The sequence below is a fragment of the Neovison vison genome, chromosome X (genome assembly GCF_020171115.1).
Source record: "Neovison vison isolate M4711 chromosome X, ASM_NN_V1, whole genome shotgun sequence".
NCBI lineage: Eukaryota > Metazoa > Chordata > Mammalia > Carnivora > Mustelidae > Neogale > Neogale vison.
The window spans coordinates 65,472,245-65,495,432 of record NC_058105.1 but is presented as its reverse complement, the minus strand read 5'-3'; the positions used below and the strand labels follow the sequence as shown (position 1 = coordinate 65,495,432).

The window sequence follows — 23,188 nt, the reverse complement described above, 5'->3', positions numbered from 1 at the left end:
TGTAGAGGAAGGGGAACCCTCTTACACTGCTGGTGGGAATGCAAGTTGGTACAGCCACTTTGGAAAAGCCACTTTGGAGATTCCTTAAGAAATTAAAAATAGAGCTTCCCTATGACCCTGCAATTGCACTACTGGGTATTTACCCCAAAGATACAGATGTAGTGAAAAGAAGAGCCATCTGTACCCCCTATGTTCATAGTAGCAATGGCCATGGTTGCTAAATGTGGAAAGAACCAAGATGCCCTTCAACAGATGAATGGATAAGGAAGATGTGGTCCATATATACTATGGAGTATTATGCCTCCATCAGAAAGAATGAATACCCAACTTTTGTATCAACATGGATGGGACTGGAAGAGATTATGCTGAGTGAAATAAGTCAAGCAGAGAGAGTCAATTATCATATGGTTTCACTTATTTGTGGAGCATAACAAATAACATGGAGGACATGGGGAGATGGAGAGGAGAAAGGAGTTGGGGGAAACTGGAGAGGGAGATGAACCATGAGAGACTGTGAACTCTGAAAAAAAATCTGAGGGTTTTTGAAGGGGTGGGGGGTGGGAAGTTGGGTGAGCCTGGTGGTGTGTATTATGAAGGGCATGTATTGCATGGAGCACTGGGTGTGATGCATAAACGATGAATCCTGGTACACTGAAAAGAAATTTTAAAAATAAAAAATTATTAAAAAAAGAGTCTGGTTTTTGGTTTGTCTTTTTTCCTTTGTTTTGCTTATTAAATTCCACATATGATTGAAATCATATGGTATTTGCCTTTCTCTGACTGACTTACTTCACATAGCATTATACTTTCTAGTTCCATCCACATTGTTGCAAATGGCAAGATTTCGTTCTTTTTTTGGTTGAATAATATTCTACAGTACATATGTACATATACATCTTCTTTATTCACTCATCTATCAATGGACACTTGGGATGCTTCCATAATTTGGCTATTGTAAACAATGCTGTGATAAACACAGGGATGCACATATCCTTTTGAATTAGTGTTTTTGTACTCTTTGTGTAAATACCCAGTAGTGTGATTACTGGATCATATGGTAATTCTGTTTTCAATTTTTAGAGGAACCACCATATTGCCACAGTGGCTGCACCAGTTTGCATTTCCATCAACAGTACAAAAGGGTTCCTTTTTTTCCCCACATCCTCACCAACACTTGTTTGTGTTTTTCATTTTAGCCATTCTGACAGGTGTGAGATGACATCTCATTGTAGTTTCACTGTGCATTTCCCTGATGATCAGTGATACTGAGCATCTTTACGTGGAGGGATGTATATTCATGTCTTCTGCCCATTTTTAATGGATTATTTGTGTTTTTCTGGTGTTGAATTATAGAAATTCTTTATAAATTCTGGATATTAATCCTTTATTGGATATGTCATTTGCAAATCTCTTCTCCCACTCCGTATGCTCCCTTTAATTTGCTGATTGTTTCCTTCGCTGTGCAGAAGCTTTTTATCTTAATGAATCCCAAACAGTTAATTTTTGCTTTTGTTTCTCTTGCCTCAGATGTATCTAGAAAAATGTTGCCTAATGTCAGACATATTTTCTAGACATATCTAAGGAAAAAAAGCTAATGTCAGAGACTTTACTGCCTGTGCTCTTCTAGGATTTAACACTTTGCTGGTCATACATTTAGGTCCTTACTCTATTTTTAGTTTATTTTTGTATACAATGTAAGAACATGGTCCAGTTCTTCTAACACCATTTGTTGAAGAGACTGTCTTTTTCCCATTGCACATTCTTGCATCCTTTGTCAAAGATTAACTGACCATATAATTATGGGTTTGTTTCTGGGGTTCCTATACTGTTCCATTGATCAATGTGTCTATTTCTGTGCCAGTGCCATACTGTTTTGATTATTATAGCTTTGTAATACAACTCAAAGTCCGGAATTGTGATACCACTAGCTTTATTTTTCTTTTTCAAGATTGTGTTTTCCATTTGGGGTCTTTTGTGGCTCCATACAAATTTTAGGATTGTTTATTCTAGTTCTGTGTTAAATGCTGTTATTATTCCGATAAGGATTACATTAGATCTATAGATTTCTTTGGGTAGCATGGACATTTTAACATTTGTTCTTTTAATGCATGAGCATGGAATATCCTTTCCATCTGTTTGTGTCATCTCCAACTTCATTCATCAGTGTTTTATAGTTTTTAGAGTACAAGTCCTACCTAGCCACTTCCTTCACTAGTCCTCTGTCTTCTCTATGTATTTTTTTAAAGATTTTATTTATTTATTTGACAGACAGAGATCACAAGTAGGCAGAGAGGCAGGCAGAAAGAGAGGGGGAAAGCAGGCTCCCCGCTGAACAGTGAGCCCAATGCGGGGCTTGATCTTAGGACCCAGAGATCATGACCTGAGCCGAAGGCAGAGGCTTAACTCACTGAGCCACCCAGGTGCCCCTAGTATATGGTTTTATAAAGTAATTTCTCATTTCTTCACATTTGAGTTGAAAGCTTTCTTAATTGGAGTAAACTTCTAGTACTGAAAAACCATCTTCCTTAGGATACCTTTCATTATTTGTCAGGAACCCATTGTTTGAGTACTGAAAGCTATGGCTCAGAAATAAAAATTTTGTTTTTCTACAGCATCTTCACTAAGTCAGACTCCGCACTCCCCAGATATCCCTTTATCTTCCAATGACATAACCTTCAAAAGAAAAGGATTAAAATGTTACCCATACCCTTTATGACCTTCTATTATTTAATACTTTAAAGTTAAGAACCACAAAGGACTGTAGTACAGAAGAGTAAGAGGTTTATCAAACGATTATTCAGCAACTAAAAATAGCAATTGATTTGGAAACAACTCAATGCAAATACTTCTCTACTAACAGCTTTACTAAACATTTAAGAAAATATATCCATCCAATTTTTAATCTGCATTAGATATATTTATCTAAAACAAAATATAGGTTTGCTACGAAAAAACATTAAATATATAAGGAAGGACTTTCATAATCAATTTCCTTCCTGGACTACACTATTTATTTTCGACTCAAACAAAACAAAGCATAACAAAACAAAACAGAAATATTATTCACAATTAAAATACTTGCCAGCAAAGTTAAGTAAGCTTGTACTCTCTGTTCTCTTGAAACATTTAAATTAGTATGACCACAAAATAATCCTAACAGGAAGCCAATTAATATCTCTAATTCTATTAGCAATAATCAAGTATGATGAACATTTTAGGCCTATAAAAGATTAAGAGGGCCAAGAAAAGGCAATGACACAATAGTTTGATTTCACTCTACCTTCCTGCACAATATATATCTAAATTAGCTCTAGTAAACTAGATTAAGTCTTAACAACTATAATTCTCCTACTTTCACTGAATATTGCTCATGAAAAATAGCATATACATAACCACTTAAAGCTCAAATCTGACCCTGCCATTAAGATTTCTTCTGAATTTCAGAAGTAATAAAGCAAAACAGCATCAGTCTGAATTACTCTAAAAGGCACCTCCCTTTCCCCACCCCCAAACTTATTTGATTGTATCTGTGTTCCACACCATCAGGGTTTATTTGTAAAAATTCTTAGTATTTTTAGCTTTCTTAATCATCCACTAGTTCTCAGACATTTGTTAAAATAAGATTCCTGGTTAAGCAATACATTTCCAATTCCATCCTTAAATTAAAAGTGACACTGAGCAAATGTGGAAACATTATCTGGCAGATAACAAATGAAGGAAACAGACAGCAAGCAGAGAAGAGGGAATTTTTAATCCCTAAATGTCATCTGTTCCATTCTCAGTGCACCTACTTTCTGGACAGGGCTAAACTATATTCTGTCCCCTCTCCTTGATGTTTTAGTTTTAGGGGGTACCTCAATTTGTTTTGCAACTTCTACTGGGCCTTTGATTCTTAGTAATAAGGTATTTTCTAAAGAATCACAGAGATTTTAGGGGCGCCTGGGTGCTCAGTCTTAAAGCGTCTGCCTTTGGCTCAGATCATGATCCAGGGTCCTGGGATGGAGCCCCACATCGGGCTCCCTGCTCAGCGGGAGGCCTGCTTCTCCCTCTCCCACTGTGTCTCTCTCTGTCAAATAAATAAATAAAATCTCAAAAAAAGAGAAGCAGAGATTTTAAACATGTGACAATTTCATTTGTCAGATTTCAAAGCAATGTCAAAAAATGTAGAAGTTTTTCCAACAACAGCCTGCCTTGTCAAAATATGCAGTCAAAATTGCTGTTTTGTCAAAATTATTCTATTTTCTGAATATCCATAAAAACATCACAAAAAGATCAGCCAAAAAATATTTTACTACTGCAGAAAAACACAGTCTTATTTTCTAATATTCATCTAATGTCTTCTACATGCAAAGGATGGCATTATATATCTGTTATAGCCCACATTTAATTTTCACTTTACAGCCCTCATTTAATTTTCACAATACGCAAACAGGCATTTTTGCATTCTACTGATAAGGAAAATGAGACTCAGCAACTGGTTAGGGATCATTAGGGTCGCATTAACATATACGTTCTTTAAAGTTTTACTATTTTTTGGGCGCCTGGGTGGCTCAGTGGGTTGAGCCTCTGACTTCGGGTCAGGTCATGATCTGGGGGTCCTGGGATGGAGTCCCGCATCGGGCTCTCTGCTCGGCAGGGAGCCTGCTTCCTTCTCTCTCTCTCTGCCTGCCTCTCTGCCTACTTGTGATCTCTGTCAAATAAATAAATAAATAAAATCTTTTAAAAATTAAAATAAAGTTTTATAGATTTTAAAAAAACCTGATAAATGGGCAGAAATCTATCTTCCTAGCATTATTATAATCAGGTTTTGGTATGTTATGTGCATTCACTGTTTTCTATATTTCATTTTATTTCTCTATCACAGATTCCCAGAAGTAGATCAAGATACATGGATCATTTTATCAAAGGCCATGTTTTTTCATGGTTATCGCGCTGCCTTCCTAAAATGACAACAGATGCAAGGACAAACAACTCCCCTTCTACCACAGACGGATATAATTCATCATAAAAAAATAAAACAAGTGGGCGCCTGGGTGGCTCAGTGGGTTAAGCCGCTGCCTTCGGCTCAGGTCATGATCTCAGGGTCCTGGGATCGAGTCCCGCATCGGGCTCTCTGCTCGGCAGGGAGTCTGCTTCCTCCTCTCTCTCTCTCTCTGCCTGCCTTTCTGCCTACTTGTGATCTCTCTCTGTCAAATAAATAAATAAAATCTTTAAAAATAAATAAATAAATAAAACAAGTCATTGCAAAAGAAGTCTTTGTGACCTAGCAGAGAGCAGTGGGTTTGGAGTCAGACCAGGGGTGGAATATCAGCTCAGCCTCTAGAGCTGTCTTCTTTGGGCAAGTCCCCAATAACCTCTCTTCTTAATCTCTCTTCCCTCATCTTTCTAAATGGGTTAATACTTACTCTGCAGGGTTATTGTGAGGATTATAGATAATGCATATAAACCATTGTGCCTGGCATATAAAAGGGCACTGAATAAATATTAGAGAATAAGTCAATGTTCCTGTGAAAACACTACTATAGGCATAAATAATCAGGTAAGTAGGATGGCATTACATTTAACAATAGACAACCAGGAGGAACTTGAGTGATTTTTAACTGTATAAATTTAGGAAAAGTTTCTTTTTTATTTTTTTATTTGTCAGAGAGAGCACAAGCCAGTGGGAGTAGCAGTGGGAGAAGTAGGCGCCCTGCTGAGCAGGAAGCCTGATGTGGGACTCGATCCCAGGACCCTGGGATCACATGAGCTGAGGGCAGACACTTAACCAACTAAGCCACCCAAGCATCCCAAAAAGTATCTTTTTAAAATGAATACTTAAGATTATAAGTCCAGGCATCAACCTACTATTTAAAGTCACATCTACTATGGTGGATAGACCTGGGATTTTTTTTAAAAAAAATGTTTTTAAAAAATTGACCAAATGAAGTACTCTACAAAAGAACACCTATATGTTAAAATTGTCTCTGAGTAGTATACTTCTGTAAATATTTTTTAAAAATTTTAAAAGATTTTACTTATTTGAGGGAAGAGTGAAAAAGAGAGAGAGAGAGAGAGAGAGAAAGCAGGAGCGGCATAAGAAGAGTGGAGGGAAGAAGCAGACTCTCCTACTGAGCAGGGAGCCCCACATGGTGTTTGTTCTGGATTATGATCTGAGCCAAAGGCAGACACTCAACCAATGGGGCTATTTTTTAGAGAGAGAGAGAAAAAAAATATGCACAAGCAGGGTGGGAGAAGGGAGAGAGAGGCAGAGGGAAAGAGAGGATCCTAAAGCAGACTCCCCACTGAGCAGGAAGCTAGAAGCGGAAGTGGTATTTGATCCCAGGACCTTGACATCATGACCTGAGCCTAAACCAAGAGTTGGGACGCTTAAATGGCTGATCAAATTAGGTGCCCCACAGCAATCTTTTTCAAACAGCCTAAAATATCCTCAGTTACAGGGGAAAGGGATAAAAACTAATCCACGTTTACCATCCTATCAATTCTTTGTTTACTGATGATAAAATCCAATTTTAGGCTGTAAAACCTAAACAAACTGCAAGTGAAAGAACAGATTCCCGACCCTATATACACACATTTATTAATTTATTTAATTAATATCATGTTTATCAAGGCTCTTTTTGACACTGCTAGGTGCCAGAAAAAAATTAATTTAAAGGTATTTGTATTTTTAAAAAAGTATATTCATGATGCTCACAGTCTAATGGGGGAAGACTGATATATGAACAATGATAATATAATGCGCTGAATTCATCTCAGTTCACCTGGGTGGACCAGGAAACCGTGGTTGAGGAAGAAGGTAATGTTTGAGCTAAGACTTACAGAGTAGGAATCCTCAGGGGCACCAGGGTGGCCCTGTCAGTTAAGCATCTGCCTTCATCTGAGGTCATGATCTCAGGGTCCTGGGACTGAGACCCTTGTCCGGCTCCCTGCTCAACCGAGAGTCTGATTCTCCCTTCTCTCTTCCTCTGCCTCTCCCCCTCCTCGTGCTGGTGCAAGCATGCTCCTGTGTGCACATGCGTGCACTCTCTCTCAAATAAATAAGTAAATGAATTAACTAATTAATTAAATCTTTAAAAAAAAAGAGCAGGAATCTTAGGTGAATGAGAGGGTGGGGTAAGAGAGAATGAAAATACTCCAGCAAAATACAGACACTTGCAAGAGAATACAGAAAGATCAAGGAAGGCAGGTCATTCAGTATGACTTGTATAGGGGAGCTTGGACTGAGATAAACCTGGAAGAAACAGACAAGGGTCAGGCTACAGAAGCCCTTTCATACTTTGCCAAATAGGTGAAAAGGTTTTCAGATTTTAATTTTAGCATCTCTGGCAGTACTTTGAAGGATGGGTTCAAGAATAACTAGTTAGGCAGTATTGCAATAGATTTGTAAGAGCAATAAGGGTCTGAAATGTGGGCACCATGGGAAAGGAGTTGGAATCTGATTCCTTTTTAAACTATTTTATTGAGATAAAATTTACATAACATAAAATCTATCATGTTAACCATTTTAAAGCATGTAATTTATTGCTGATTCCTTTTTAAAATAATCTATCTCCTGCTAGGCCCTTCTGCTTCTACTTCAGTGAAAGATTAAATGAATAAATAAAATTAAACTGGACAAAACAGTAGGTTTTTTAAAAATCTTCACTTTTCTTATTTATAAAGAGTGGTTACTGTAGAAATTCAGATAATACCAGTACATGAAGTAAAAAGTAGAAGTGTTCCCCTAATGAACAATCCCAACTACCCAGAGAAAAGCCACTCTTAAGACTACTGTGTATCTTTATAAAATTTAAAGTATTTAAATTTAAAGTATTGCTCCATATCTTGTTATACATGTAAAAACATCTTGGAATCCTCTGAAAAAAAGCCTGTTTGCTATACCTTTGAAAACTGTATGTTTTTGTTTTACTTTCTGCCAACCTAATAAGTAATCCATTTTAATTTACTGGCTTATTTTTTCTTATCAAATAGTTCAAATATTCAGAAACAGAAAAGATAGGTTCCTTTAAATTCAGCTCATCTTGATAAGCTCCTGAAATATCTAAATGATATTTTAAAAGTGTGTGTACAAGTGTCGTGTACTAGAAGCAGCACAAAATGTACAGGAACTAGCATAAGACTGACCTAGGGTTTTAGTTCTTGTTCTGCAACAAGTAACTGTGTAAGCTTAGGACTCGGTTTTCTTCATCCATAAAATCAGGGAGCATAAATAATACAAATAATTGTGAGTAATCCTAAAAGCTCTAAGAGCATATGGCCCTTAGTCATAAATGTTTCAAAACACAATGTTAAAATTTCTTTGCTTGGATTGTTTAGTGGTAAGGAAAGAATACTCTATCTCCTCTACTTACCACAATCAGTAAATTCCACAAAGAGAGACTCTTAGTATTGTTCACTTATGCATACCAAGCTTCTACAACAGTGCTTGGCATGTTTGATATTAGTAAATGATTGAAAATGGTTTAAGAGCCTTCATCCCAGTAAATTGTTTTGAATCACTTATTTGGACAATATCATAAATCTGGCATAGTTCAGCTTTTCAGTTTAATTCTCACATTCCTGAAACAAAAATGATACAAATATAGCTCTTATACATCTATAAGGGAGTTACACCTACTGACAGCAAACAGATTCAAGAAATGCTACCCCCGAACTCGAGTCCAACTTGCCCTACCATCTGATGGGGCCCATACTCAAAGTAGTGTGAAAAATCTCCGCGTTGTACACGCACAGGCCTATAGAAGCCAGGTTGTCATCTACCCCATCCCTCTCAGGCTCTACATCCCTAGAAGACAAGGAGTTACAGTTTTCTTCTTTAGCGATCCTCAAAACTCTTAAAGTGAAACTGGAGCCACCAAAAGACAGAACGAATGGAGAAAGGGGATGGGAAGGAGTACAAACCCTCTTAAGCCCCATTATTTGGGAAAAGCCCCTGTTGCTGCAAAGCGTGTCCTCACCTCCTTCTTTCTTTGGGCAGAGGCTGAGGGAACCCCGTAACTGAGCAGCAGCGCCACCGCCATGTTTGCGGAGACACACCACAGCCACCAACGCGCTGCCATGTTCGCTCCTCTGTCTCTCTCTCTCAGAGCAACGAAAGTTTTCTCGGGCTGGGTCTGAGTGCAGGGCGTGAGAACAGCCAAACCAGCCCCCTCTTCCGCCTCATTGGTCCAGCTCAGCCCTGCTGGGCGACCCTTCACAGTACGTCACGACGCTCTACGCCTAGGCGCTCGCTAAAACACGGTTCACTTCTAATTGGTCTCCGTTAGCCAATAGAAAAAGGATAATCTGGTGGTTTTTCATTGGTCCTCTAAAGATGATTAACTGCCCCTTTCATTTACGGAAAGATGAGGCGTTTAAAGCGTCTGCCCAGGTGCATGCGCAGTTGTGAGGCGTTGTGGGTTTTTTGCTGGAGGAGGGGGTTCCTTCCTTTAGTCTAAAATGGCTTCGGGTTGTTAAAACAGGATCTGTTTCCCATTGATTTAGAGGTCCTGAAATCCGCCTTGTTTGTGTAATATTCTAGAGAATTCGGGCCTAGCCCTGTGATTGTTAGCTATCTTATTCCCTCATTCTGCTTCTAACGTTTTTCAAATCAAGATGAAAAAAGTGAAAGCAGAAATACACTTAATATCACTGAAGATTTTTAGTTTTATTTATTTATTTTAAGATTTTATTTATCCATTTGACAGAGATCACAAGGGGGCAGAGAGGAAGGCAGAAAGAGAGGAAGGGAAGCAGGCTCCCCGCTGAGCAGAGAGCTTGATCCCAGGATCCTGGGACCATGACCCAGCGGAAGGCAGAGGCTTTAACCCACTGAGCCACTCAGGCGCCCCAATCGCTGAAGATTTTTAAAAAGTAAATGAGCAAGAGCTTGTTGAATATCTTGCGTCCCAGGAACTGTGCCATATGCGGTGCACGGAGCAGACATCAAGTGATTTTTTAAAGTTGTTTTTTTAATGACATTTTTAAAGTTAAACTTATTAATTTATTACTTTAAGACAAGGACTTAAATTTCAGGTTATAGACAGCAAATACTGACTTATGATTTTGTTTGGGAGATGAACACGAAGATAAGGTTGTAAGGAAGCATTTCTTTTTAGTTTTTCTGTGATAGTCCATTTTCATTAAACTTCAATTCCCCTACGTAAAAAAATTAAAATTCTACATTGAACTTTCCTATGAGGTTCTATTCATTTGGTCCGGTTTTGTTTATTTTAGTGGATTGTAAAACTGGGATGATTTAATTAGATTAATATATTCAAGAAGAAAATAACCAACAAAATAAAATCAGTTGTCTATAACTTGGTTTTATTTCCACAGTGTGAAACACGAAAAGACTATTCTTCTAGTATATGTGCTGCCTAAGCGAGCACTGACTATTCTTTTAGGTCTTGCTGGGAAACACATGCACAAAAGCACAGAGAATAAGAATTTCATTATGTTGGAGAGACAAGGATATGTATATGGAACGGAAAATAGCTGGTTCTGAAGTGAAATATGTGATCTGGAGATATGAAAAACGTTTTAAGACATTTACAGATACTCATAATAATAATAATACAAAATAGAAGTATATGGAGACATGCTGTTTGATTCTATTTATATGACATTCTGGAAAAGACAAACTCAAAGGGACAGAGAATAGATCAGTGTCTATCTGGGGCTGGATGTGGGGAAAGAGGTTGGTTACAAAGGAGCCACACAAGGTAAGTTTTGTGTTGATGGAACTGTTATGTCCTTTATTGTTGGGGTGGTTATACTAGGCACTTGTCAAAACTCACAGATCAGGGACACCTGGGTGGCTCAGTTGGTTAAGCAGCTGCCTTCGGCTCAGGTCATGATCCCAGCATCCTGGGATCGAGTCCCACATCGGGCTCCTTGCTCGGCAGGGAGCCTGCTTCTCCCTCTGTCTCTGCCTGCCTCTCTGCCTGTGCTTGCTCTCTCTCCCTCTCTCTGACAAATAAATAAATAAAATCTTTAAAAAAAAAGAAAAAAAAACCTCACAGATCAGTATAACAAAAAAGAATGAATTTTACTGCATGTAAATTGAATGAATAAAAATTAAAGTAAAATTTTAAAGAACAGGGAAATCTCACCTATCATGTTGGCAAAATTTCAATACATGCCATCGTCAAGGCTGTGGGGAAACATGCACCCTTATACAATGCTTGTGGAAATGCAAACTGGCATATATATAGAGGGTAACCTGACAATATCTAGCAAAACTACATACATATTTATCCTCTGATCCAACAATCCCACTTCTAGGAATCTACTCCAAACAATAAGAATATATGTGCATATAATTATTCATTTTAGCACTATTTATGATTGAAATATTCTCAGAAATACCCACATTTGGATATTTGGGTATCTTTGGAGGTTCAAATACAGTTTCAAATGCAGGAGACTGATATATACTATGGTACATTATTGTTTTACACACTGGCCCCTGTACCTACACAGCAAGGAGAGACCAAGGACAGACTGAGGGAGACCACTTAGATTTTTAAAGACAGATTTTTAAAACTTTTTATTTTTTTATTTTTAAATATTTATTTGAGAGAGAGAGAGTGAGTGTGTGAGCATGATCGGGGTAGGGGCAGAAGGAGAGAAAGAAGCCGACTCCCCACTGAATGCAGAGTCTGACCTGGGGCTCAATCCCAGGAGTCTGAGATCATGACCTGAGCCAAAGTCAGATGCTTAACTGATTAAACAACCCAGGAGCCCCTAAAATTTTTATTTTGTTTTTCTTCTTGAAGTATAGTTGACATACAATGTTACATTAGTTTCAAGCGTACAACATAGTGACTTTACAATTTTATACATTATGCACTGCTCACCACCATGAGTGTGGTCATCATCTGTCACCTAACCACATTATAAAAATATTACTGACTGAAAAAAATAAATTAAAAAAAATATTACTGACCGAATTCCCTATGCTGTCCTGCTTATCTCTACGACTTACCTATTTTACAACTGGAAAGTTGTACCTCTTAATCCTTTTTACCTATTTCACCCATCCTCCTTCCCTCTAGCAACCACCACCTTGTATTTATGGGTCTGTTTCTGTTTCTTGCTTGTTAATTTATTTTGGCTTTTTTAAGATTCCACATATAAGTGAAATCATATGGTATTTGTCTTTCTGTATCTGACTTATTTTATTTAGTATATACCCTCTAGGCCCATCCATGTTATCACAAGTGGCAAGATTTTATTCTTTTTATGGCTAAGTAATATTCCACACTTTACCCATTTATCTATCTATGGACACTTAGGTTGTGTTTTTAATAAGCAAGGAACTCAGGAGGCTTGTTTTGGGGAGCTGCAAAACCAGTACAAATTCCTAAATGCCCACCAGAATCTCAAAAGTTTGTATAGAGGCCTTAACTGGGTTCAGTCATGTGTGCTGTCCAGGTGGTCTCAACAATAACTTACTTTCTCAAGGCCGTGTGGTTGGAATAGCTCCCACCTGGGAAAAGCAGGCAGCGTGTACATTCCCAGAATGGGGTTTGGGTGAGGAATATATGATTGCCTGGGTCCAGCTCACAGGTCAACTGGCAGTCAAGTCCTCTTTATTATCTCCTCCAATATATGTAAACACCATGGAGTATTTCACGGCTATTAAAAAAGGAATGAGGAAGTGTTGTTTAAATGATATGGGTTTTCAAGATCTACTGTTAAGTGAAAAAAAAACAAAGTACAAAAGAATATACATGTTATGCTACATTTGTGTAAAATAGAAGAGGAAATAAGAAAATATACACATATTTGTCCATTTTTGCAAAAGGAAACACGGAAAAAGTTAAGCCAGATACTAATGAAATTGGTTATCTATGGGAGGTGGAGGAAATGGAGTGGAACAGTTATGGGAGGGAATGATCCTTCTCTAAGTATACAAGTTTGTATAGTTTTGACTTTTGTAATAATGTAAACACTTCTAAAATAATCCAAATATAAAACCTAATCATCTGGTTTTTCAAGATGAAAAAAGTTCTAAAGATGAATAGTGATGATTGTACAAAAATGTGGATGTACTTAATGCTACTAGACCGTACACATAATTATTGATGGTAAATACTATGTTACATATATTTTACCACAATTTAAAAAAATTTTAAAATTTATTTTTTTTATTATTATTATTTTTTTTATTTATTTGAGAGAGAGAGACAGTGAGAGAGAGCACGAGCGAGGAGAAGGTCAGAGAGCGAAGCAGACTCCCCATGGAGCTGGGAGCCTGATGTGGGACTCGATCCCGGGACTCCAGGATCACGCCCTGAGCTGAAGGCAGTCGTCCAACCAACTGCGCCACCCAGGCGTCCCGATTTTAAAATTTATTTGACAGAGAGGGATCACAAGTAGGCACAGAGGCAGGCAGAGAGAGAGAAGCAGGCTCCCCGCTGAGCAGAGAGCCAGATGTGGGGCTCGATCCCAGGACGCTGGGATCATGACCTGAGCCAAAGGCAGAGGCTTTAACCCACTGAGCCACCCAGGCACCCCTACCACAGTTTTTAAAATAATTAGGAAACCTGTTTTGCTTAGTTGGTAGAGCATGCAACTTTTGATCTCAGGATTATGAGTTTGAGCCCCACATTGAGTGTAGAGCTTACTTAAAAAATAAATAGATAAAAATTTAAAAAATAAAATTAAAGAATAATTTAAATCACATCAGTAAGAACATGGTAGAACTGTAATTGAATATAAATGGAAAAAGGAAGCTTGACACTATTTCAAATGAAAAACAACCACACTAAAAAAAAAAAAAAACTAATCTGAACAATTTATGAACACACCACTTTGATTATATCCCATTGGTCTAAAGGAAAAAAAGTACAAGCAAATCTGAAATTCTACTAAGTATGTTTGTTTTTCATAGTAATATGAGTATAAAAATTCTGAAAATTTATTTTGTATAATATAATATGCATAAACACTGATCTTATTGAAAGCAAGGATTCTCACTATGGAAGAAAGGAGATATAAATTTGAAATGAGGGAAGTAGAATAGAACTTTCAGAGTTTGGACTATAATTGGAGGTGTTAGTATAAATTTATCTTTCATAACATATATTCCTAGCTCTATTTGCTGAAAGGACTAGAAGCAATGACACTCCAATATCAATGAGCACACCTGGGACTGAATATATGTTGCTAAATGCCATCTCTAAAAGAAATTAGGGCTTCTTCCAGGAATGGCTGGTTCCAGCGTGGGTGCAGGGAAAAGTACAAGATGCACCCGGAACATCTTATGTCAGAAAATAAACATGTGCTAAAAAAAAATGAAGTCATATCAAAAAATACGCATGAGACAGCTTGAAGAGAATCCTACTGATCACATCTGGGACTACTGATTACTAAAATAAATCATGAAAGTAATGGATTATAATTACCAAATCCACATGTCCATATTGATAATGAACAAATAAATTGGAGAGGGGATAAAATTCCTCCCTACAGTAGAACAACCACTATTAAATATAGAATAATGGGAGAATTAGAAAATCACCAAACGTTCAAACTAATAATTAATTGATTTAGGCAAAAATCAACAATGGATACAAAGACTAGTAGGTGAAATTTTTATGAAAAACAGGATATTCATATAGTATCTATGTATTTTTCACATTACTTATTTTATTACAAAGGGGAAAAAACAGTAACTTTAGGAACTTGTAAGCCACTCTTTGGACCAAAGGATTAAATTTGGCAATAATGAGACAATAATGGGACATTGCATCCTTCCTCATAAGATGCCGTAAGTGCATAAACTGGATTTAATTATGAGAAAATATCAAGCGCACACAATTTGTGGGAACTTTTATAAAATAACTGGTCTACACACTTCAAAAATATTACAGAGCACAGAGCTGTGGAGTCAGGAGGTCCATTACCAGTTCTTCACTTACAAGGAACTGATCTTGATCTTCTACTAGTCATTTAAGGATTCTGTACCTCACTTCTTTCATAGATAAAACTGAGAGAATAAAGGTTACCTGTAGTGAGGGAAAAATAATGCCACCAAAGACTAAGAAATTTTGTGGAACTACTCAATTCTGAAGGAGACTTAAGTTACATGACAACTAAATTCAATATGGGGATCTGGATTGAATGCTGGTTAGAGACACGGGAACAGTTGATGAAATTGGAATCACTGTGTTGTATCAGAATTAAAATTTCTTAATTTGGTAACTGTACTATGGTTATGTAAGAGAATATCTTACTCTCAGGAAATGAACCCTCAAGTATTAACAGGTGAAAGTACATAATGTGGGAGCCTCAGTGGCTCAGTTGGTTAAGCCACTGCCTTCGCCATTGGCTCAGGTCATGATCCTGCAGTCCCGGGATAGAGCCCCACGTGGGGCTCCAGGCTCCATGGGGAGTCTGCTTCTTCCTCTGACCTTCTTCTCTCTCTCTCTCTCAAATAAATAAATAAATAAAATATTTTTTTAAAAAAGTACATAATGTTTGCAAGTTACTCTCAAATGGTTCAGAACTGCCCCTCCCTATAAAGAGAGAGAGAGAGAGAGAACACGTGTGACAAAATATTATTCAAGTGGTGAACCTTGGCAATAGGTGTTTAGGTGTTCTCCCTCCACCACCAATATTTTATAATGAAAATATCCAAACATACAGAAAAAGTGAAATAATTGTACTCTGCACACCACCATCAAGATTCTAAAATCGATTCATTGCATTTGCTTTATCACGTATTTACCCACATAATTACGATTTTATTTTACTATTCTCGCAACTTTTCTCTAAATCTCAAAATTAAAAGTTAAACAAATTAGTATACAGTAGTAGACAAAAAATTAGAGAAGCGAAGGAACTTCGGGGGACTCAAAATAACTGGTAGTGTGGTGCGAGACACAAGTTCAGACCTCTGAAACACCAACTTGAAGCTACTGCCTTTGATGATTCCGTCTAAGATCAGTGTGTCGGCTGTCTCCTGTACAACCCTAAACCTGGCGGCAAGGTTCTTCAGTAAATACCGACACACCTCACTTACAAAGCGTGAAACTACATTTCCCAAAAAGCCTTTATCTTTCCTGTCTGTAAAGAGGATTACAATTTCTATAGGCTGGAGGTTTTTTTTTTTTTTAAAGAGGTCTCGCGATATTTCATTAAATTTCATTAAAGAGCCCAGCCGAAAGCCATTTTGTTTTTCAGGGATTTTTGCAAGGAGACTTGATACCAAGTTGTAGCAAAGCGGAAGCTGTAGTTGCTCGGTTCTGTTTTCAGCTTCAGGATGTTTCCCATGGCCAGAACCGCTTTAAGTCGTCTCCGAGGTAAGCAAAAATTGTGAACAAATAATTTCCAACCGCCTTTTACACGTTTGTCTTAGTGGTTTCTCGTGCCCTTTCCCTCCTCCTGCATCCTGACTTTCTAATTCTAAATGCGCAGTCTCCCGCCTCGCCCCGAGTAGTTGAGAAGCTGTCCTTAGCATTAGCTTAATCACCCCGTGTTTCTGTTTTGGTTCCTAGCTCACTTTCTGTCACCAGAGTCGTAGCATAGCCCTGTTTTTTTTTTGTTTGTTTGTTTGTTTGTTTTTTGCATTTTACGTTCACTTACCTACGATTTCAGGGAAGGAGGTTCTTCGTGGACACTATTCATTCCTTCAATAATTTCATAAATTTTTAGCTTTGGGAGTATATTTACCCCCAGTGAACTTCCTCTCCAATTACTGTAACTAACGGAAGGAAACTGGAAATCTAGCTCTTTCATTGCAAGGAGACAACCCTGGTGGTGGCCCTGCAGCTTTTATGTTGTTTGTTGGTTATTAAATGAGTATTAGCTTATTCGAAAACAGTTGTAATTTTTTTTCTTATCTAAGAGTTTGGCAGCTAAAAGGGAATTTTGAGACCAGCCTTATGTATTGAGAATGCACTAGATTGGAAAGAGAAAATTCATTTCCGTACTGGATTTGCAGTGAAGGTGACCTTGAGTAACTTGAGCAGTTTTACATTGAAAGTGACCTTAAGCAGTTACCATTTAGCGTCCTTAAACCTGTTTTTACTTCTACAGAGACATTAGTGGTATTACTAGATTGTGTTCTAAACACTCAAGTAGCTTTGACAGTCACCAAAAAAATAGTTGCCCAACTGGGTTTTTAATATTCCAAAAGTCACATCTGTTAGCTCTTTCCCTTTGGGCAAATAATTTTTCTCTGAACCTCATTTTCCTGCTTTGTAAAACAGAGGGTTAGTAAATATTTACTACCTCATACAATTCTTGGGGATACCAGTAGGTTGTAATCAAACCATTTCTTGTTACAGAAGAGAAGTCTAAAGAAATCCACTTTGGTGATTGAATTTTGGTGAACTGAATTTTGAGGTCATGAGATGTTGCAGAATTGTTTGGTAATTTTAATTTATTTGCCCTTTGAGCAGGTAGGGCCTTGTACCTTAGGAAAGGGAATTTTTTTTTAACTAAAGTGGAATTCACGTGCTCACTTTTTAACTGCTCTAGAGCAGAATATATTGTGAAATGTTTGTAAATTTGCTCATCCCAAGTGTGTCTAAAGGTGAAAAGAAAACCTATAAGGCAGTTAAGAGAAGAAATTATTAATGGTAAAATAACTATTCTGAAATAACCCACTGTATCTCATAGAAGCCATTATATTCTTAAATGCTAGTGAATGGGCAACATTGCTCTTTCTGTCTGTCTGTCTTTCTTCCTTTTGCTGTTTTTTAAAAACTATGCTTTCCATTACTGGGGCGCCTGGATAGCTCAGTCCGTTAAGCTTCCAGTCCGAGGTTTCAGCTAGGGCTATGGTCTCAAGGGTCCTGGGATCCCCTGAAGTTAGGCTTCTTCGGACTCAGCCTGGAGTCTGTTTCTCTCCCTCTGCACCTCCTCCCCAGTGCTCTTTCTCTCAAATAAATAAATCTTAAAAAGAAAAAGATACATGTTTTCCATTACATAAGTATCATTTGAGTCTCTAAAACAGGATCGGGTCGCATAGGTGGCTCAGTGAGTTAAGTGTTTGCCTTCTGCGGAGGTCATGATCTCAGCGCCCTTGGATGGAGGGCGCTGTTCCTTGCTCCGTGGGGAGTCTGCTACTCCCTCTGTCTCCCCCGCCACCGCGCCTTCTATCTCTCTCAAATAAAGTCTTAAAAAAATATGCTAAGAATCTGTTACTTAGGAAGGAAAAAAGAATCTTGAAATACGCATTTTTGCAGTCTTGGCTCTTTGCCAAGCTCTCCTGAGAGCCCAAGAGGCAGTTTGAAAACTTATTCTATTAAAATAATAGTAAAGCAAAGTTTTAATGTCATTCTGCTCAAAAACTTTTGCCTCAACCAAAAAAGTGGCCCTTCATTATCCTTTCTGGTTTTATCCCTATTACTTGTCTATATACCTCGTCCTTCAACCAAACATAATTGGTTTTCTAGTACACTGGGCTTTTTTCTCCACCTTTTTTTTTTTCAGATTTCCCCTTCCTACATCTACATAACCAAATCCTACTTGGTGTTCAGAGTACTTAGCTAATATTCTACTTTTTTGTATTACGGTGATTTGTGTATAGATGTCTCATACCCTCCTCTAGATTGGAGGTTACTTGAAGACAGGGTCTGTGTCTTACACATTTTCATGTACCCTATTTCTTTTAGCATAGTGTTGTATTCATCAGTAATTATTTTTTGAAGATTTTATTGGGAGAGCATGAGAGAGAGAAAAAGAGAGAGAGGTATCACTAGAGGGGGAGGGGCAAAGGGAGCAGCAGAATCCCTGCTGAGCAGGGAGCCTGACTTGGGACGCAATCCCAGGATCATAGAACCCTAATCTGAGTTGAAGGCAGACACTTAACCGCCTGAGCCACCCAGGCACCCTCATTAGTAATTTTTTTTTTAAATCAGCATTACTCTAGTTTTTGGAGGATTTTTTTTTGCAATTTTATGGTGATAAACATTTAGTATGCTTTAATTTGAAATTCTTTTGAGTTTACCCTTTTATGTTGTAAGTTGCTGAGCACTGCAGAGTAAACTAGTGAAAATTTAAGTCCTAAATATTCAAATTAATGAATAAGAGCCAAGTTACAGAGGTTTATAGTGAATGTTACTGACATCACCTTTTCTGTTTTATCCACCAAGATTTTATTACAAAAATTTTCAGACATAGAGAAAATTTGGAAGAATTGTATGATACACAAACTGCACTGCATAGATACAAGTATTTTGATACATTTGTTTCTCACATATCTATACATGTGTCAAATTACATTATTTTTGATGCATTTAAAGTATACTACTATGCTTTTAGCTACAGTATGTTTTAACATTGTGTCGAACCTCAAAGGACTATAAATTTAACATCCTGTTGCTTCCCTGATTAGCAATATCAATTACATGTTCTTTTCCTTATAATTGATAGATATGCTTCTGTATTTCCTTTTTTTTTAAGTTCAAAGCATCCCACAAACAGTGGCAAGGCAGAGCCACCAGAAAAGGACACCTGATTTCCATGACAAATATGGTAATGCCATATTAGCTAGTGGAGCCACTTTCTGTATTGCTGTGTGGGCATATGTAAGTACTGTTGATTGATAATTTTCTATATTAGATATTTTTCATTCCTGTTTATTTTGTGTATTCAAAATGCTTTCACAGAGTAGTATACATTTCTAGTTGGGAGGGATTTCAGAGATTTTCTGATGTGATTACCTACCAAGTGCAGGAATTTCTTCCATAGCATTAAGCATTCATATTCTACCCATCATTTTCTTTTTTTTAAAGTAATCTCTACACCCAGCATGGAGTTTGAACTCACAACCTGAAATCAGGAGTTATAAGCTCCGCCGTTTGAGCCAGCCAGATGCACTAACCATCATTTTCTTTCAACAAGAAATTCTGATTCCATTTCCATGTATCATCCATTAGATACTAGAAACCAAAGATACTAGAAAATTAGATACTACTTTCCTGGATCTTCTCTTTCAAATTAAACATTCTTAGTTCTGTTAATCACTTTTTGTTACATAATTTCCAGGGTTTTCACCATCTTGGGTCACCTTCTTTCACTTAATTGGTGTCTTTTCTAAAATTCTGCCCGCAGAACTGAGTAAATTTCTGATGGATGAGATGTACAATGACTTGCTTTAATTTTTTTAGTTTTTTACATCTTAACTTTTAAGTGTTTTCTTACCAGTTGATGTACTTATTGTTTAAAAGTAGGATAAATATAAAAGTTGCTCTTAGAGATATCTGTTAATCTTGCCTTAATAAACAAAAATATTTATTCATGGGGCTTTTCATTCTTGTTTTAACCTTCCTTAAATACACAGGTAAAATAGGTGTATGTATTTAGAAGAGTGATTAGATGTTGAACAAATGTGTGGTCAGGGGCACTTTAGAGGTTGTGTTCCTTGATGAAAGATACTATAAAATTGTTCTTTTACAGTATTTAGATAGTTGTGGTGGAGTGAAGCAGTGTTTGAGGAGGTAGTAGAGAAATGTGAAGTAAAAATTGGAATTAATGAACTTAAAAATTCAGTTGTTCAGTCATACTGGCTTCATTTCAGTTGCTGAGTAGCTATATTTGGCTCTTGGGTTAGACAATGAAGATCTAGACATTTCTTGCATCTCAGGAAGTTCTATTAAACAGTACTGGTCTAGAGAATTAGGACAGGAATTAGCTTTGGCCTACATGGAGGAGGCACTATATCCCAGCTGAATTTCTGTGTGTTTTTAACCTGTAGAGTAGAATATTTTTGTCACTTTTAAGAAATAGTCTCCAAGGGAGAGTAGACTCTAGTTTAAACATTTATAACTAATAGCATTTTAATTCTTACAGACAGCAACACAAATTGGAATAGAATGGAACCTGTCCCCTGTTGGCAGAGTCACCCCAAAGGAATGGAGAGATCAGTAATCATCCCAGTTGGTGTAATACTGAATTGTTTCAAAACCAACTCATAACTGATGCCAAGTAAAAACACTGCACCCCATTAAAATATGGCATGATTGAAGAAATAAAGTACATTTGAAACCATTGTTGTCAGTTTGTTTATTTCTTTTGTAATGAAACTAACCCTGATCACTTTTCATTTATTTAACATTAAGTGTTACTATTTAAGTCAGATGCTTTACAATTTCTTAAATAATTTTCTTTCTGAGATAATATGAAAGTAAAATCTGGCTGTCACTTGGAAGTCAACTTTATAGTGGGATGAAATTACAGTTCTTGAATAACTGATCACAGAATTAATTTAGGTCATCTTTGAGTGTCCAGATATTGATTATGCCTACTACTTTCATCTCTAATCTATGTTTATATTTGTAGTTGGTATTAGGGCCTTTTTACTCCTGCCAAGAGAACTTGGGGTGTCACCAGACCCAAGGAAGACTGGTCCTGTCAAATGAACTCTTAGAATGTCTGAAGATTAGCTAGCCCTTTGGCTCCATTGGCACATTTATCTTCGAGCTTTGGGTCTTTCATTATATTTATTTAGGATGCTTATGATACTATTAAAGAAAGGATCTTTCAAATACAGTTTATTGGTGTTAACCTCTGCTGTTGACTTTGTTAATTACACCAACTTTTTGATGCATGTATTATCCTGAATTCAGTATGACTTTGGATTTTGTATGTAAGATGCTAAGTGAAGAAAACATCTACACCATGTACTTCAGTACTTCTTTGGCTGAAGGTGTAAAAAGCCTCATGTTTGTTGATAGTAGCTCAAATACGCAGAAAATGAAATTTCAATGGAGTAATCTATGTTAGCTGAATTAGAGATTCCTGAGTTCACTTACATATATAACAAGTTATCAGATAAATGGCTTTTAGGACTCTCCAAATTAACCTGGTATAGAAAGGATTTATGCATAACCAAGCATTTGAAAGATTTGTACTTATTGCATGAAATACTAGAAGAATGCTTTCATGGCAATATTTTTCTCATTAAATGCATCAAAGCCAGTAAGTAATTTCACTGAGTAGGAAAAGTTGAATGTCCTTGCGAAATAAGTGCATTGCAAGATTAGTAACGACACGACAGTGCTGATATTTGATAAAATTTGAACACTTTATATCATATTTAGGAAGTATGTTAAAATAGGACTGAAGTGTTCAAATGCATGTAACCCTGAGATGTGATTAAGCAAAAATAAACAGTTGTCTTTAAGGAAGTTTCAATGGTCATTAGATTATTTACCTTTTTATTCCTGAACTGGCATTACTAACGACTACAAGTGATTTTCAATATGATTTGTACCACTTCTGTCAGGTAAGTGATAATTGTCAGCTATTCTTACAGGCAAAAAAGTATGTATGACCTTTAAAATAGTCTATTTGTCCATTTGCCAATATATATGTTGCTTTGTGTGATAAAACTTGGTGGTGGTGGTTGGTTTTTTGAACAGGCTTTTAAAGCTTAATTTGTAGTTAGTCTTGTCCTGATCAGTAATTGTAAAACTACCTCAGGCATGGCCAGAAATGAAGCAGTACTATAAGTCTAAATTAGTGTCATCACAATGTTCTGACCTTGCAGCTTTCCTAGTGTACAGAGAGTCAAAAATTTTTTTTTAAGATTTTTATTTATTTATTTATTTGACAGAAATCACAAGTAGACAGAGAGGCAGGCAGAGAGAGAGGAGGAAGCAGGCTCCCTGCTGAGCAGAGAGCCCGATGCGGGACTCGATCCCAGGACTCTGAGATCATGACCTGAGCCGAAGGCAGCGGCTTAACCCACTGAGCCACCCAGGCGCCCCCAGAGAGTCAAAATTTTATCCTTTCACAAATACACTCAATTTATCCCCAAACACATTGCTGAGAGTTTTAATATCTAGGGTGGGAAGGTTGTCAAATTGTCTTCCTATCAAAAATCTGTACATTTGAAGAATTTAGGTAAGTGACTTTAGAAGCATTGCCAATCCTTTAAATGTTACTTGTTGGAGGGCTATCACATATATTTTTTTAAAAATAAGGGTGAATATCATAAATCCCATTTTTTTTTAAAGATTTTACCTATTTATTTGACAGAGCGAGATCACAAGCAGGCAGAGAGGCAGGCAGAGAGAGAGGAGGAAGCAGGCTCCCTGCTGAGCAGAGAGCCCGACGCGGGCCTCCATCCCAGGACCCTGAAATCATGACCTGAGCCGAAGGCAGCGGCTTAACCCACTGAGCCACCCAGGCGCCCTCATAAATCCTATTCTTAACTAAGTTAAATTACTATGTGTTTTCTGTT

General features: G+C 37.2%; 2 protein-coding genes across 2 annotated transcripts in view; one reads left to right on the top strand and one right to left on the bottom strand.

Annotated features, from left to right (window-relative positions):
* MAGT1 (magnesium transporter 1) overlaps nucleotides 1–9,170 on the bottom strand; it is a 75,823-nt gene extending 66,653 nt beyond the window's left edge. The window contains exon 1 of the mRNA XM_044234846.1: nucleotides 8,961–9,170. Coding sequence (XP_044090781.1) covers nucleotides 8,961–9,062 — 102 coding nt within the window. The 5' untranslated portion in view covers nucleotides 9,063–9,170. The remainder of the gene's footprint in view (nucleotides 1–8,960) is intronic.
* A 6,973-nt stretch (nucleotides 9,171–16,143) lies between these two features.
* Nucleotides 16,144–20,992, top strand: LOC122897159 (cytochrome c oxidase subunit 7B, mitochondrial). The gene is made up of 3 exons (XM_044235329.1): nucleotides 16,144–16,295; nucleotides 19,405–19,529; nucleotides 20,794–20,992. The coding sequence occupies exons 1-3, from the start codon at nucleotides 16,256–16,258 to the stop codon at nucleotides 20,869–20,871; spliced, it is 243 nt and encodes an 80-aa protein (XP_044091264.1). The 5' UTR covers nucleotides 16,144–16,255; the 3' UTR covers nucleotides 20,872–20,992.
* The last annotated feature ends 2,196 nt before the right edge of the window (nucleotides 20,993–23,188 follow it).